The sequence below is a fragment of the Cyanistes caeruleus genome, chromosome 9 (genome assembly GCF_971803275.1).
Source record: "Cyanistes caeruleus chromosome 9, bCyaCae1.hap1.1, whole genome shotgun sequence".
Taxonomy (NCBI): domain Eukaryota; kingdom Metazoa; phylum Chordata; class Aves; order Passeriformes; family Paridae; genus Cyanistes; species Cyanistes caeruleus.
In genome coordinates, this window is record NC_141709.1 from 2,970,587 (window position 1) to 2,983,590 (window position 13,004).

The 13,004-nt window shown below is 54.0% G+C and overlaps 1 protein-coding gene across 7 annotated transcripts in view; it reads right to left on the reverse strand.

Annotated features, from left to right (window-relative positions):
* CACNA1E (calcium voltage-gated channel subunit alpha1 E) overlaps positions 1-13,004 on the reverse strand; it is a 106,175-nt gene that overhangs the window by 20,813 nt on the left and 72,358 nt on the right. For all 7 annotated transcript variants that reach the window (XR_015290410.1, XM_086901743.1, XM_086901742.1 and 4 more), the window contains 14 exons: positions 12,419-12,478; positions 12,037-12,143; positions 7,788-7,884; positions 6,498-6,658; positions 5,964-6,101; positions 5,245-5,446; positions 4,892-5,056; positions 4,302-4,412; positions 2,869-2,952; positions 2,661-2,786; positions 2,408-2,473; positions 638-729; positions 333-498; positions 37-164 (listed from right to left, as the gene is read on the reverse strand). Coding sequence is in view for 6 of the 7 variants with exons in the window: in XM_086901743.1 (XP_086757869.1) it covers positions 37-164; positions 333-498; positions 638-729; positions 2,408-2,473; positions 2,661-2,786; positions 2,869-2,952; positions 4,302-4,412; positions 4,892-5,056; positions 5,245-5,446; positions 5,964-6,101; positions 6,498-6,658; positions 7,788-7,884; positions 12,037-12,143; positions 12,419-12,478 (1,703 nt within the window). In the remaining variant the exon portion in view is untranslated. The remainder of the gene's footprint in view (positions 1-36; positions 165-332; positions 499-637; positions 730-2,407; positions 2,474-2,660; positions 2,787-2,868; positions 2,953-4,301; positions 4,413-4,891; positions 5,057-5,244; positions 5,447-5,963; positions 6,102-6,497; positions 6,659-7,787; positions 7,885-12,036; positions 12,144-12,418; positions 12,479-13,004) is intronic.

The following is a 13,004-nucleotide window of genomic DNA, read 5'->3' on the forward strand; positions in this document are numbered from 1 at the left end:
GAGAGGTTGCTTGGGAGAGAAGAGCTGGCTACATACCACGCTGCTCGGTCATACTCTGCCCAGATCCGGACAAACTCATCCAGATGGTGAGGGCCCAGGATGGAGGAATCCCGTGTCAGGTATTCAAAGTTGTCCATGATGACTGCCACAAACAGGTTGAGCATCTAAATGAAAGGGGAAAAGGCAGAGAGAAAGGAAAGCAGAGGGGAGAGGGAGCAGAGAAGGGAAGGGAGAAAGAAGAAAGAGTGATTGTGGGAAGGTGGTGGAAGATGACCTGATGGCTGGGGTGCTGACAAGGGGGATCCCCAGAGCCCTCAGAGGAGGCAGCTCACCAGGAAGGAGCAGAAGAAGATGAAGGACACAAAGTAAACATAGGCCAGGTCAGTGCCGCAGCGCTCGTTCTCGTTCTGCCCCGACGTCGCCGTCGTGTCCGGCTCGCAGCCTTTGCCCTCCAGGCAGGACAGCATGATCTCCTGCCACGCCTCTCCAGTGGCACTCCTGTCCCCAACACAGCCTTGTCAGCACCTCGTGGTGACACAGGATGGAGTCAGGGTGTCCCCAGGAGAAACCTCACCACCCCCTGCCCAAATTAAACACATCTGTGACATGCAGAGGAACGTTTTCCACGGCTGCTCACCTGAAGAGGAGCATGAGGGAGCCCAGGAAGCTGCGGAAGTTGTTGTGCCTGTTAATGTGGCTTTCCTCATCTAGTTTGATATTGCCAAAAACCTACAGAAGGGAGGAAAAGGGCTCAGCTCTCCAGGTGAGAGCTCGTCGAGCCAGGGAAGCGGCAGCACGTTCACATTCCCGTCCTTGAGAACATTCCAGGTCAGGTTGGACAGGGCTCTGAGCAACCTGATCCAGCCGAAGATGTTCCTGCCACGGGGTTGGGCTGGATGGCCTTTAAAGTCCCTTCCAACCCAAAGCATTCTCTGACTCTGTGATTGCACAAAAAGAACCCCAGCAAACACAGGCTGGTGCACAGCCAGCGTGCCAAGGAGCTGGCGCCAGGCAGCCATGGGGGAAGGAGACTCTCCTCTCCTTGGCAGGGATCTGCTGTGGGTGGCAAAGGCTGCGAGAGGCTGAGCTACCATGGAAACAGGAGCACGGAGGGCCTGGGATCAGCTGAGTCCAACATCCATCCCTGGATGCCATCTGAGCACCACATGGTGCCCCAGCTATGCTGGAGGAGCTGGGACCAAGTGCCACCACCCTGGCTCCGTTCTGGGTCACAGCCCTGGACACTCCCAGGAGCTTTTCCCTTGGTGTGATCCGTGATGCTGGGCTCAGGGAGAGCACTGCAAACAGGGTGGAGAAGGGCTCAGGGAGGGAGGGACAGACCCCACCATCCCCAAGAGCCAAGACAAGCAACAAAGATCAAACCATGGACAATATTCTAAAAACAATCCTCAGCCAAGACTGTGGTAAGACATACTGAACATTCGTAAAGTGCCTCAAATTGGAAAAATGTGCTGTTATTACTGTTCAATATTTATTCCCCTTTCCCTGAACCTAAAAATACACCAACTGCAGAGTATTTTTTCCCTGTACAGGTTTTTTGGAATGTGTAATTGTAGAATATTTTCTGCCTCCAGCTATTTTGCTCAAATAACGCCCACAGACTTTACTGCTTGGGGATTTGTTCACAATGGTGTTAAAAAAAAAATAAAAATTTAAAAAATAAAATAAAATTTTAAAAAAATCTAATACTACCATCCGGCAGAGAGGGGGGCTGAGTCAGATGGTGGCTGTTTAGGAGAACACCTGGAGCTGAGGTATGTAGGACAGGGTGGCAAAAATCAGCCATGGCACTGGCAGATCCTGTGCAGCAGAGCTGCCAAGCAGCACGAGCCAGGGGCCTCTGTCACCCCCAAAACTCAGCTCCTGTCAGGTGCTGGGCACAGCTCATCGGGCAGCTCCACATCCCAGAGCTCGTCGTGGAGGGCGCTTTGTCACATCTCCAGCGTGGGATTTAGTCACAGCAGAGGCGAGCCAGCCCCGCGGCACGTGTGGAGCTGAGGGGCTCGGCTCACGTGCCTCTTATTCACCAGCTGGAACCCGCTGAGATGACACCTCCCCACGCTCTGCAGAGCCCCCACCAGCTGGGAGCCCAGGGCAGCGCCCTGAATGTGAGCACCCAAACAGTGGCACGGCTGCAGGGACAAGACGGGTGGCAGACACCCAGCCGAGTCCCCAAGGTCACAGCTCCAAAGGTGCCAGATAGGAAGGCAAGTTGTGGAGCTCATGTGAGCACGGCCAGGGCAGTTTCCCCAGGGCATGTGCAGCTCCCAGAGGAGCTGTTCCATCCTCAGCACCTCCTGGGTGCACAGGGCTCGCTCCTGGTGCTGGGGACATGCTGGTGTCACCGTCTGTGCCAGAGGGACGCACATGGACACATCTGTCTCACCTGCATCCCAATGATGGCATAGATGAAGAAGAGCATGGCGATCAGCAGGCAGACGTAGGGGAGTGCCTGCAAGAGAAGCAGATGAGTCACCTCATCTCTCACAGCTCCAGCCCCAGAGGAGTACAAAGCACACAGGTGAACTGTGCTGATCCATCTCTGCTACAAAGCCTTGGGAACAGCCCGTATTTGGGAGCAGCACCGCATCCCTGTGGCCTGGGAAGAGGCCAGGGATGACCTGGTCAGTGAGACTGACCTTGAAGGACTGCACAAAGGTCCAGAGCAGGATGCGGATGGTGTAACCCTGGCGGAGCAGCTTGATGAGCCGAGCAGCCCGGAAAAGCTTCAGGAAGCTCATGTTGAAGCTGCTGGTGTTCACCAGCTGGAAGGAGATGACAGGGTCAGAGGGAGGTGGGAGGTCCCACCACCACCCCACAGCCCGCTGCTCCCAGCCCCTGCTTCACCTTGGTGTCCGTCAGGATGATCTCCGTAATGCTGCCGATGACCGTGATGAAGTCGAAGATGTTCCAGGTGTCCCGGAAATAATTCTGCAAAAGAAAGAGGGACAGAGGGAACGTGGATTTGAGCTCAGGGATGGCTGAAGGGTGCTGGGCCACGGGCCAAAGCTGCTCGTGGACAGTGGTGGGGACCTCGCAGCCCATTTGTATGCAGCCACGGAACGCCGTCCTGTGTCTGAGACAGTGGCAGACCTGTCTGCAGCAAGCAGCTTCTCCTGGGAGATGATTCATGCATCCAGCAGACCACCCTGGCAAATGGGAGCAGGAAAAGCAGCCACAGCCTAGGTCAGGCTGCAGCAGCTCGACACATTGACCCTCACAGCCAGTCTCCTCTTCACAGACACCTGGACATATCTCAGCCCCTGCTATTTGTGCAGCAGCTGGTACAGGACCAAACGTGACCGTGACTGGTGCAAGGATGGAGGCTAGAAACCCTCCTGATAGTGGACTTGGCCTCCCACAAGCAGCAAGGAATAGCTGAAGGAAAAGTGATCCGTGGTTTCAGATCCCAGATGAGCAGCTGGGAGCCTGAGGACTGTGAATCAGTCAGGGAGGTCTCGCTGCTGCTCTGATGCATTAAGTTTTAGCTTTCATATTTTTCATATTCTGTGCTGCCTAGGTGTGTAGTTTTGAGCTTCATATTAAGTGTTAGTGAGCTCTTTTCACAGAGCAGGTAGACAAAACAATTCCTTTTCCAGCTTGATACCAAGGACAATCATTACAAGTTTCAGGCCCAAAAGCAGAAATATCACTGGACTGAAGAGAGAAAACAAAAAGGATGTGACTTCATATCCTGAAGCAGTGATTGGACAATTAACCCTGATATGCAGATGGACCAAAACTTATAAAAATGTGAGACCTTGTGACCAATCATCCATTCTGTGACCATTTTTAGGTCCATATTTGGTGTAGCCCTGGCCAGGCTCTTGTACTGCCCGAGGTGTGTCCTTTAAGGCCTTTCAATAAATACCTGCTTTATTCTTAACTCTGTCCAGCCTCTGTCCTAGGCCAGCCCTCAGGTCTGGTCCAGCTGGTCCAGGCCAAGGACAGAAGTGCACCAGCCCCTCCTGCCTTGTGGGGACAAGGGAGCACAGCCAGCAGCACGTGCAGCAGCAGTGGGCTCAACCAGAGCAGCAGCACAGAACATGCACGGTCCAGGCACACAGCACAAGGCAAGAAGTAAAACATCAGCGTGGCTTCCCCCAGCAGCATCCAGCCCTGGGAGGTGCAATGAGAACCAAAGGATTCCAGGCCAAAAGCAGCTCTCAGGCCAGGATCCAAAATAAATAGCAGCAACCTCACGTAATTAACACCTTCCCCCTGTGATCTGTGCACTGCCAAAATCCAAATTAACACCCTCATAAAGAGCAGGAACTCACCAGGAAGCCGAAAGCGATGATCTTGAGGACGCACTCCAAGGAGAACACCATGGTGAAGGCAATGTTCAGGTACTTCAGGGCCAGCTCGTAGGTGTACGGAGCAGAATAGTACTGATGGAAACACAGACAGCACTAGCCAGGAGGGGGCCTGCCAGCCTCTTGGCTGATGACTGTCCCAGCACAGACCTGGCATGGCCTAGGTTTGCTACCCTGGCTGCCTCCAGAATTCCTTCCTTTCTTCACCCCTCCCTCAGGACAGGCCTGTGGTGGTCCCATGTTCCCTGGCCTGGCGGCATCAAGAACATCTCCTCCTTACTCTCTCCACCCCTCTCCCAGGACAGATTCCACTTCTTCTAAGAAAGGAACACAGAGGAAATCCAGCTCTGCCTGCAGTACTTAAAGGTCTAAATAATTTGGGTCATTTCATGTGCCACCTCCAGTTTGGGGTCCTGTGCTGTTTCAAGCGGCTGTGCCATGGGAATTCACACACAGACGCTGTCTCAAAGCATCTCCACACCCTCTGCTGCCATCCTGACTGATCCTACTGCTCCAAACACAAGAGGACAGCCTCACTCTGAGCACCAGCTCACCTTCATCATGAGCACCACGGTGTTGAGCGCTATCATGGCCATGATGGTGTACTCAAAGGATGGGGACACCACGAAGTGCCACACGCGGTACTGGAAGGTGTGTCTGTTCTGGGGCATGTACCGCGTCAGGGGCTTGGCGCTGATGGCAAAGTCAATGCAGGCCCTCTGCAACAAAATAACACCCATCAGACCTCTTGGACGCCTGGTGGCTGCCACAGATTCTTTCCTTCATGATCTTGGAAGGCAGCTGGCTCATGGGTTTCTCACCTTTTCGGCAGCAAGGGAGTTCCGAGCTCCCAAATTGCTAAAAAAACCCCATGGAAATGTCCTCGTTCCCCCTCCCCACACCATACCTCGTTCTTCTCCAGGCTGCACTCCTCCATCATTTTGTCTCCTTGCTCTTGGAACGTGATGATGATGAGAGCCACGAAAATGTTGACGAAGAAGAAAGGGAAGACCACGAAGTAGACGACATAAAAAATGGACATCTCCATGCGGTTGCTGCGGCTGGGCCCGCGGTCCTCCTCCGTCACATCCACCGAGTGCTGCAGCACCCTGTGGGCAGAGAGGTGAAGAAAAGCAACCAGGGATACATCCATCACTTCCAGTGGGACCCAGCTCTGTCTGTCCATCGTGTAATGACAAGGGAAAGCTCTGTCCTAGTCTGCTTTCAAGGATGACCCTTCTAAATGGCTGCAGTTTTATGGTGCTTTGCAGCGTCCCTGATGGAAAATGGATTTTCCTGTGCTCTGCACGCAGGGAAAAAAATAATGCCCAAACTCACATGAGCATTTAGAGAGGTCCAGTCCTACCATTATCCCTAATATTGACCTAAAACATATCTCCAGGCCACGCAGGAAAGGGATTATCCATAATTCACTCCCTAAGGAAGCAGCTAACCCCAGCCACAGCCCCAGCCTCACAGCAGGGCTAAAAGCTCTTCTGGAATAATTTGTTATTCTCTCAGCCTCCGTGCCCAGCAGCTCCCCTCTCAGTCCCACTGGGTGTGACCTGACCACCCCAACAATGTGACCAGCCCTGTTGGAGGGGACAGAGGGAGCAGAATACTCACTGGGGCCACCCCTCGCCGGTGGACACGGTGAACAGGGTGAGCAGAGCCCAGATGATGTTGTCATAGTGGAACTCGTGCCGCTTCCACTCCCGGCATTTCACCTCCATCTTGTTCTTCTCGTGGTCCACGTAGTTCCCTCTGCAAGGTTGGGAGGGAGCAGTGACCTTGGGTTTTTGGGGTGCCTGAGCATGGGATGCTGGGTTTGAAGCCTGGGGGCAGCGTGGGTGTGTGTGGGGGTCATCTCTCCTCCCCCACAGGGAGAAATGGGGACAATCTGGACAACAGCCACGAGGAAGGGGAGAGAGAAGGGGAAAGGAAAATAGAAGAGAGAAGGAGGAAAGAAGAGGAGGGAATTAAGGGCTCTGCACCCCATAGAAGGATGGGCCACAGCACTGGGGACAGGGCTCAGCCCATGCTGTCACCTGGAGGAAATCATGGCCTAGGACTTAATGGGGAACCACAGCAGACATGGCCCAGCGCCCTGCCCTTGCCAGAGGGGTCAGCAGCACCAGATTTACTCCACAGGACACCTACATGCAGTCCTTCTGCGTGTCCTTCGAGCTGTCGGTGCAGTAGAAGAACTTCCCCTTGAAGAGCTGCACGGCGATGACGGCGAAGATGAACATGAAGAGCTTGTAGACAATGAGGATATTGAAGACGTTCTTGAGAGACGTCACGACACAGTCAAAAACGGCCTGAAAGAGAGGGCAGAGTTCACCCTGGGGAGCCCACAGCCCTGGAAAAGGGCAGGACCAAGGCCAGGCTACTTGCTGGGGAAAGAGGGAAAGAGCTGGGCCACCTTCCAGGCCAGAAGTTATTTTGTGAATGAGGTTAACACCCAGAGTACCCACAGCACACGTGTAGGCACCGTGCAGCCCCTGAGACAGCACCAGCGATGGGTATTTGTATCCTCAGTGTTCTCTGCAACCAGGGAAGCAGACAGGGGACCATCCTAATGATGCAATTAGCAGCACTCAAGACTAATTAGCGAACACTTCATCGTTTCGCATCACCCCAAATAACAAGGCAGAGCAAATACCTCTGCCTGCCACAGCAGCACGTTCCTTAGTGCTCTCAGTGCCTCCTCAGCACTTCAAGTGGGGATTGTCCTTATCCCTGTTTTATGGTGGAGACAGGCACTTCCAGAAATGAAATGACACGAGCTGACTCCATCCACTGATCAGGAAGAAAAGGTGATCAAACAAAAAACAAGCCCCGTGTTTCTAGGGGTGAGACCATTCTGGGTCTCATCAATTAGCCAAATCACTTGCAAGTAAAAAAAAAGGGCTTCCTCGGTCTCATACTCTTTTTTTGGCTCTGTACCCCATCAACTAAGGTAGGGAAATTCATAATCCTACCTGTGATACAGAAATAATCCATTATTGGTATGGGAAATCCCTCTCCAGTGCAACACCGTGACAGCACCACACACAAAACCCTGAGCTTTTTGCAGCCTCCTCTGGTGGGAAAGATCAAAAACTTTGGAAAGAGATTTGAGCTCTCCAAAACGAGGGCAGCCTATTTTCCAGGAGAACATCCGGGCTTTGCTCCATTTTGTCCACTCAAGCTCTACTTTCCCTGGCACTACTAGAAGAAACTACTTCTGGACACCTTGCAGTGGTCCAGGCTTGCTTTTAAAAACTCATTGCACCTCCAGACATGAAGCAGCACCCAGAAGGGTGTTGTGGTTGCAGATGGGGCTCCTAAAACACCCCAAAAGCTTGGAAAACGGCTTTGTTATTGCTCACAAGCAAATCACTGTGGTGGCCCCTGCTCCCAGGGAAGAGGAGAAGAGGATGTAGGGCAGGAGATGGAGCTCGTTACCTTCAGCTTGGGCAGTCTCTTGATGGTTTTCAGGGGCCTCAAGACCCGCAGCACACGGAGAGACTTGATGGTCTTGATATCCCGGCCCTTGTTGGTCCTGCCACGTCGGAGGGAGGCACACGCACCCAGAAATGGAACAGAGAGACAATAACCTTGTAGACCTGGGTGCCCTGGGGAGCTGAGCTGCCAGCAACACCCTCCCAAGCACGTGTGAAGACGGGAACAGGAGGGGCACAAACTTTGCTGAGCGCTCAGCCCACCTAAAGGCAGCTCCTCCAACACGGGCGCTGACAGCCGGCAGAGATGGAAAACAAGGCAGTGCTCTCTTTCCCAGGATTAGCACCCTTCCAGTGACCTTAACAAACCTCTTGCTGTGGGAAGCAGTGCCAGGGCTGGGGCAGGCAGCGCCAGGAGGTTTGCAGGGCACGGGAGGTTTTTGCTTCCCTCCTTCAGGCACGCGCTGTTTGCAAATGGGGCTCGCACGGGGTCACCACCACTGCAAATTGTTTCCTACCAGTTGCAAGAAATTCAGAATAAAATGAGGGAGGTTCGCTCATTGCCAGGGAAACTGTGGGTGCCCCAGGCAAACGCTGAAGGACCTGGTCTAGTGGAAGGTGTCCCTGCCCAAGGCACAGGGGTTGGACCCTTGGAAGGGTCTCTAAGGTCTCTCCAGATCAGGGCTGCTCTTGCCTTTCACCCCAAGTCAGCTGAGGCAGGCAGAGCTTACCAGTGGAATCCTTTAGAAAAGCCCCCTCATGACCCTCATTTCTTGAATATGATGATTATTCCCCCAACCACAACACCAGGGTGGGGTTTTTCTTGTCTTTTAACTAAAGTCTGGATCTCAGGGTGGAGCAGCGAGGTCCTGGTGAAGGTGGCACAGCCTGGACCCACCAGGCACCCTTGAAAACGTCAAGGAAATTACTTGCAACAACAGATGCTCCCAATTACACAGCTCCTTGGCGAGGGTTAATGCAACAGGGAGTGCAATAATGGGCTTAATCATTACGAGATGTAAACAAAACCACTAATTAATAGTCCTCCCTAGGAGCACAGCCCTCACATGCATGGGAAGCAGCTGTACAGATGGACCTAGGACTCACTTTGCTCCTGTTTTGCTGGGAAATAGGCCCTGGATAAGGGCCTGGGGCATCTGAGTGAGGGTTGGGGTGTGGGTTTGAGGGCAGCACTCAACACTGGTGCAAGCTGTCACCAAGGACACCCCAACTGCAGTGTCTGACACCTGCTCAGGTGGGATCCCTCAGCCCTCTGGGCTTCCTACAGAGCACCTTCAGCACTGCAGAGTGTTTCAGTCCCTGAAAATGCAGCTGAGGGTCAGCCCAGGTGTTGGACAGGCTGACATCCACCTGCACCCACCCCCCTGCATTCCCAGCAACAGCATCCCACAAGATCTTGAGCGCCATAGTTACCCCAAAGCATTCCTGTCAGCGATCCAGCCCAGCAGAGAGATCCAACCAAGCAGCACCAGCAGAGAGATGGAAAAAGAGAGGAGAAAGGTAAGAGAAGTGTCAGGGGAGCTGCATGGGGACCCTGCAGCAGCTGCCCACCACCACCCCAGAGCTCGGGTGAAAGGCACAGTGAGCAGACCGTGTTGCACCCTTCAGGATGGGGCACATCTCCAGGGAGGGACCCATCCAGAAGCCCCTCCTGCCCTCCCTGCTGGAGGTTTTGGGTGGAGGGCACATGGTGGAAGCTCTGCTGCAAGAGGAACCTGCACAGAGTGGGACAGTGGGCAGCACTAGGAAGGCACATGGTCCTCCTTAGCCAAAAGTTGTGGGGCTCAGCGAGCCAAGGTGCCTCCAAGGGAACCAACTTGCAAGCCACAGTAGTTCCCATCCAAATTCTGCTAAATTGCCTCTCTTGAGAGCTCCACCGATTAAAAGCCTGAGCTGCAGTGCAGGATCTCCTGCAATCCAGCAAGACACTGGATTGCACAAGCCAAGGTGGGCTCCAGGGTAACTCCTGGCTGTACCCAAGCCTCTGTCCCTGTTTGAGCCAAGTCCCTGCCACGTGCACGCAGAGTGCTCAGCACCGGGGGCAAAGCCTGTGAGCAAAACATTTCCTAAAACACATAAAACTAACCCCAGCCCTGGCTGTTAGTCCAGCATGTGGGGGGTGTGTGCTGAAAAGGTGACAATTTAACTTTGCAGCTCTTCTGTGGTGGGACCTCTGTCCTGACCTGCCTCACAACAAGTTATTTTGCATTACCTAGGGGTCCTTCTTGCTTCCAGACCCTGGTGCCAATGGGCACGAGGAGATGCTGCAAGGAAAGAGGCCCCTCTGCTGGGTAATCAGCCCACCAAGGGCTTCACATTGGCCACTCAACCCCTCCATCAACATTTCCACCACCCCTGAACAGCTCTGGAACACCACTGTGAAATGCCTCCTCTGAGGGAGGCAAAGGTGGGCAAAGGGTTTTTAGTTGTGGTTCCGGTTATTTCAGCTACTTTCATTTGAACCCTTTGGAGATTTACAGCTTTTTACTGAGGCTGTGTGTGGATTGATGGATTAGATTTCCATGTGGAGAGGTATGGATGGATGGACTCAGCCTCTCCCTCTCAGGGTTTGTGGCCTCTGAGGGAGCGGTGGAGAAGCCACAGCAGCACACGGAGATGCTTTGTGGGTGGACATTTGGTTATCAGTGATTTGGAAGTGGCACACACAGCCTGTGGGTGATGAACCTGCTCAAACACCTCCTGCTGTGCCCACGGCCACCCAGGAGCCCTGTGGGGAAACCAGAGTGCAGACAAAAGGGGCAGGAAGCCTGCATGGCACATCCCAGAATTCCTGCTGGGAAGTGCCGGACTCAGTCACCAGCTGCTCTCATCCAGGTAATCGCCACAGCCACTCCATGGGCATTGCTGTTCCACCCAGCACATGGAGGAAAGGAGGAGGAGGAGGAGGAGGAGGAGAAAAGGAGAAGGAGAAAAGGAGAAGGACACTCCCCCTGCCCTGGCCCCACATCAAAGACCTCATGGAGGGAGAAGAAGAGGAGATGGATTGAAACATCTCCCCCAGTTTTCCTCTGGACACCAGCAGGGAGGGTGGGAGAGAGGGTGGCAGGCTGGGACATGGAGAGCTGGTGAATATCCTGCAGCTCCCATGGCTGTGGTGGTGCTGGGCTGCTCAGGGGAGAGGCAGGTGTTCTTATAAATGCTTTATAATGTATGAACCCATCGGAAATCACCGTGGTGCCTTTGTTCCTTTCACTCCCAAAGCCATGAGCTCATCTCCTGCAGCAGGAGCCACGCTGGGGGTGGGGCAGACGGACAGTGCTGCAGGTTTACATGATTAAAAAGCCCCCACCCATGGCACAAGCAGCTCAGTGTCTACCCAGCTACGGCTGCGAGAGAGAGCAGGAGGCAGGCTGAGCCAACAACCTGTGCTCCTTCAGCCATCACAATCCTTGATGGAAGTTGCCTTGGAAGGAAAAGGCTCCTGGTCCTGCTCCTCAAAGCACTCAGTGCATCTTCAGGCTGCTGATGCCCTTGAGCCCTGCCAGACACGCTCTGAGGGGCTGAGGAAGGACCAGCCACACCCTGGAGATGCTCGATCCACCCTCGTGGTGGCTTCCCAGAGGCTCAGAGCATTGTCCCCAGCCAGCAAACCTGCCCCAAGCCCCTTTCCCCATGTCTGTGGTCAGCCCCCTGCCCTGCCCAGGAGCTGCTTCATCCTTGTGCTGAGTGAGCTGAATCCCCCCACGCTCTTCCCAAGGAGCAGGGACTGAAAGTACTGGGTGAGGAATGCAATGAGGAGGGTGAGGAAGGCACAAGCAACGAGCCAGGGGGGTCCAAGTGGGTGAGAACCAGGAGAAGGAACTGCTGCCCAGTCTGGGGTGAGATGGGAGGGATGGATTACGGTACCTGAGCTGTGCACAAGGCCACAGCTCCCACCTGTGTGGCTGCCAGGCCCTCCCCTGTCAGCAGCCCCTCCTTTAGGGCATTTTCCCCCTCTCTAACAGCCCCTTCTGCTCTGTTTCAAATCCACCTTCAGCACCAGCTTCTTCCTGGCAACTCCAGCTTGCCTTGCCTTGCTCCCTGCCTGATTTCTCACCAGCTTCTGACAAACACATCTCTGGGGCAGCCACACCCCACTGCCAGGAGCAAAAAATAAAATAAAAATAAAATAAAATACGGAAGGAAATCAGAGTCTAGTAGCCAAAACACACAGTTGGATCCTTCTCCCAGCCCAGATGAGGGAAGGCAGGGAGCTGAAAACAGCCACTTACGCCAAGGCAAAAGCCACCAGAGCTCCCACCACCACGATGAAATCCAGGATGTTCCAGAGGTCTCGGAAGTAGGAGCCATCCTGCAGGATCAAGCCCTGATCAATCATCTGGAGGGGAGATACAGAGAGAAAAACAGGCAGGGATTGAGCAGCTCAGACATCAAGTGGAAAGGACGAGCTGGGGGACTGCAGACACATCCCAGTGCCCCGGCTGTAGGAGTTCATATTTTGTGAAAGCCTGGAGGCTGATAAAGGAGGTGCTGAGCCCTCTGGACCACCACTGCTGGAAACCAGACTTTAAGGTCTCCACCATCTAAATTTAGGGCCAGAACTGCAAAACAGAGCTATTTCCCAGGGATGCTGCACCCTGTCAGGGCTCTTACCTTGATCACCATCTCGAAGGTGAAGACACCGGTGAAGACGTAGTCGAAATACCTCAGCACCTGCACAGAGAGGGCACAGGTGCTCTGCAGCTGCTGCCAAGCAAACCATGCCCACCCAGACACCCAGCTACAGCAGCTTGCCTGGCTCAGGGGCAGACACAGGGTTGGCTGGCTTGTGCCAAAGCCAGCCTCATCCTTAAGAGCTCAGGGCAGCCCCAAACCCAGCCTGTGCAGGCAGGAGGGAATCATTCCCCATGCAAATGGCTTGGAAAAGATGCTGCTAGCCAGGATCGTGTGCCTGCACCAGCATCTCCTCAGTTCAAGCCACTTTACAGCTGACCAGGCCTCCTGGTCTTTTCCCAGACCCTAAACCCCAGGGAAGCTGAGAGCGACTCCCAGAAGGTGATGGGGAAGGAGTCACATTCCACAGTGTGGATGCTAAATGCAAAAAGCAAGCAGGGAACAGAGCCTGTGTGAAACTAAGTCACACAGGCTTCTCATTCTGGCCTGAGAAAGCAGGAGAAAGGCTCCAAACAGTCCTTGGTAAAGGACAAAACAATCTCTGCAGGTGGTGTTTAGGAAAACA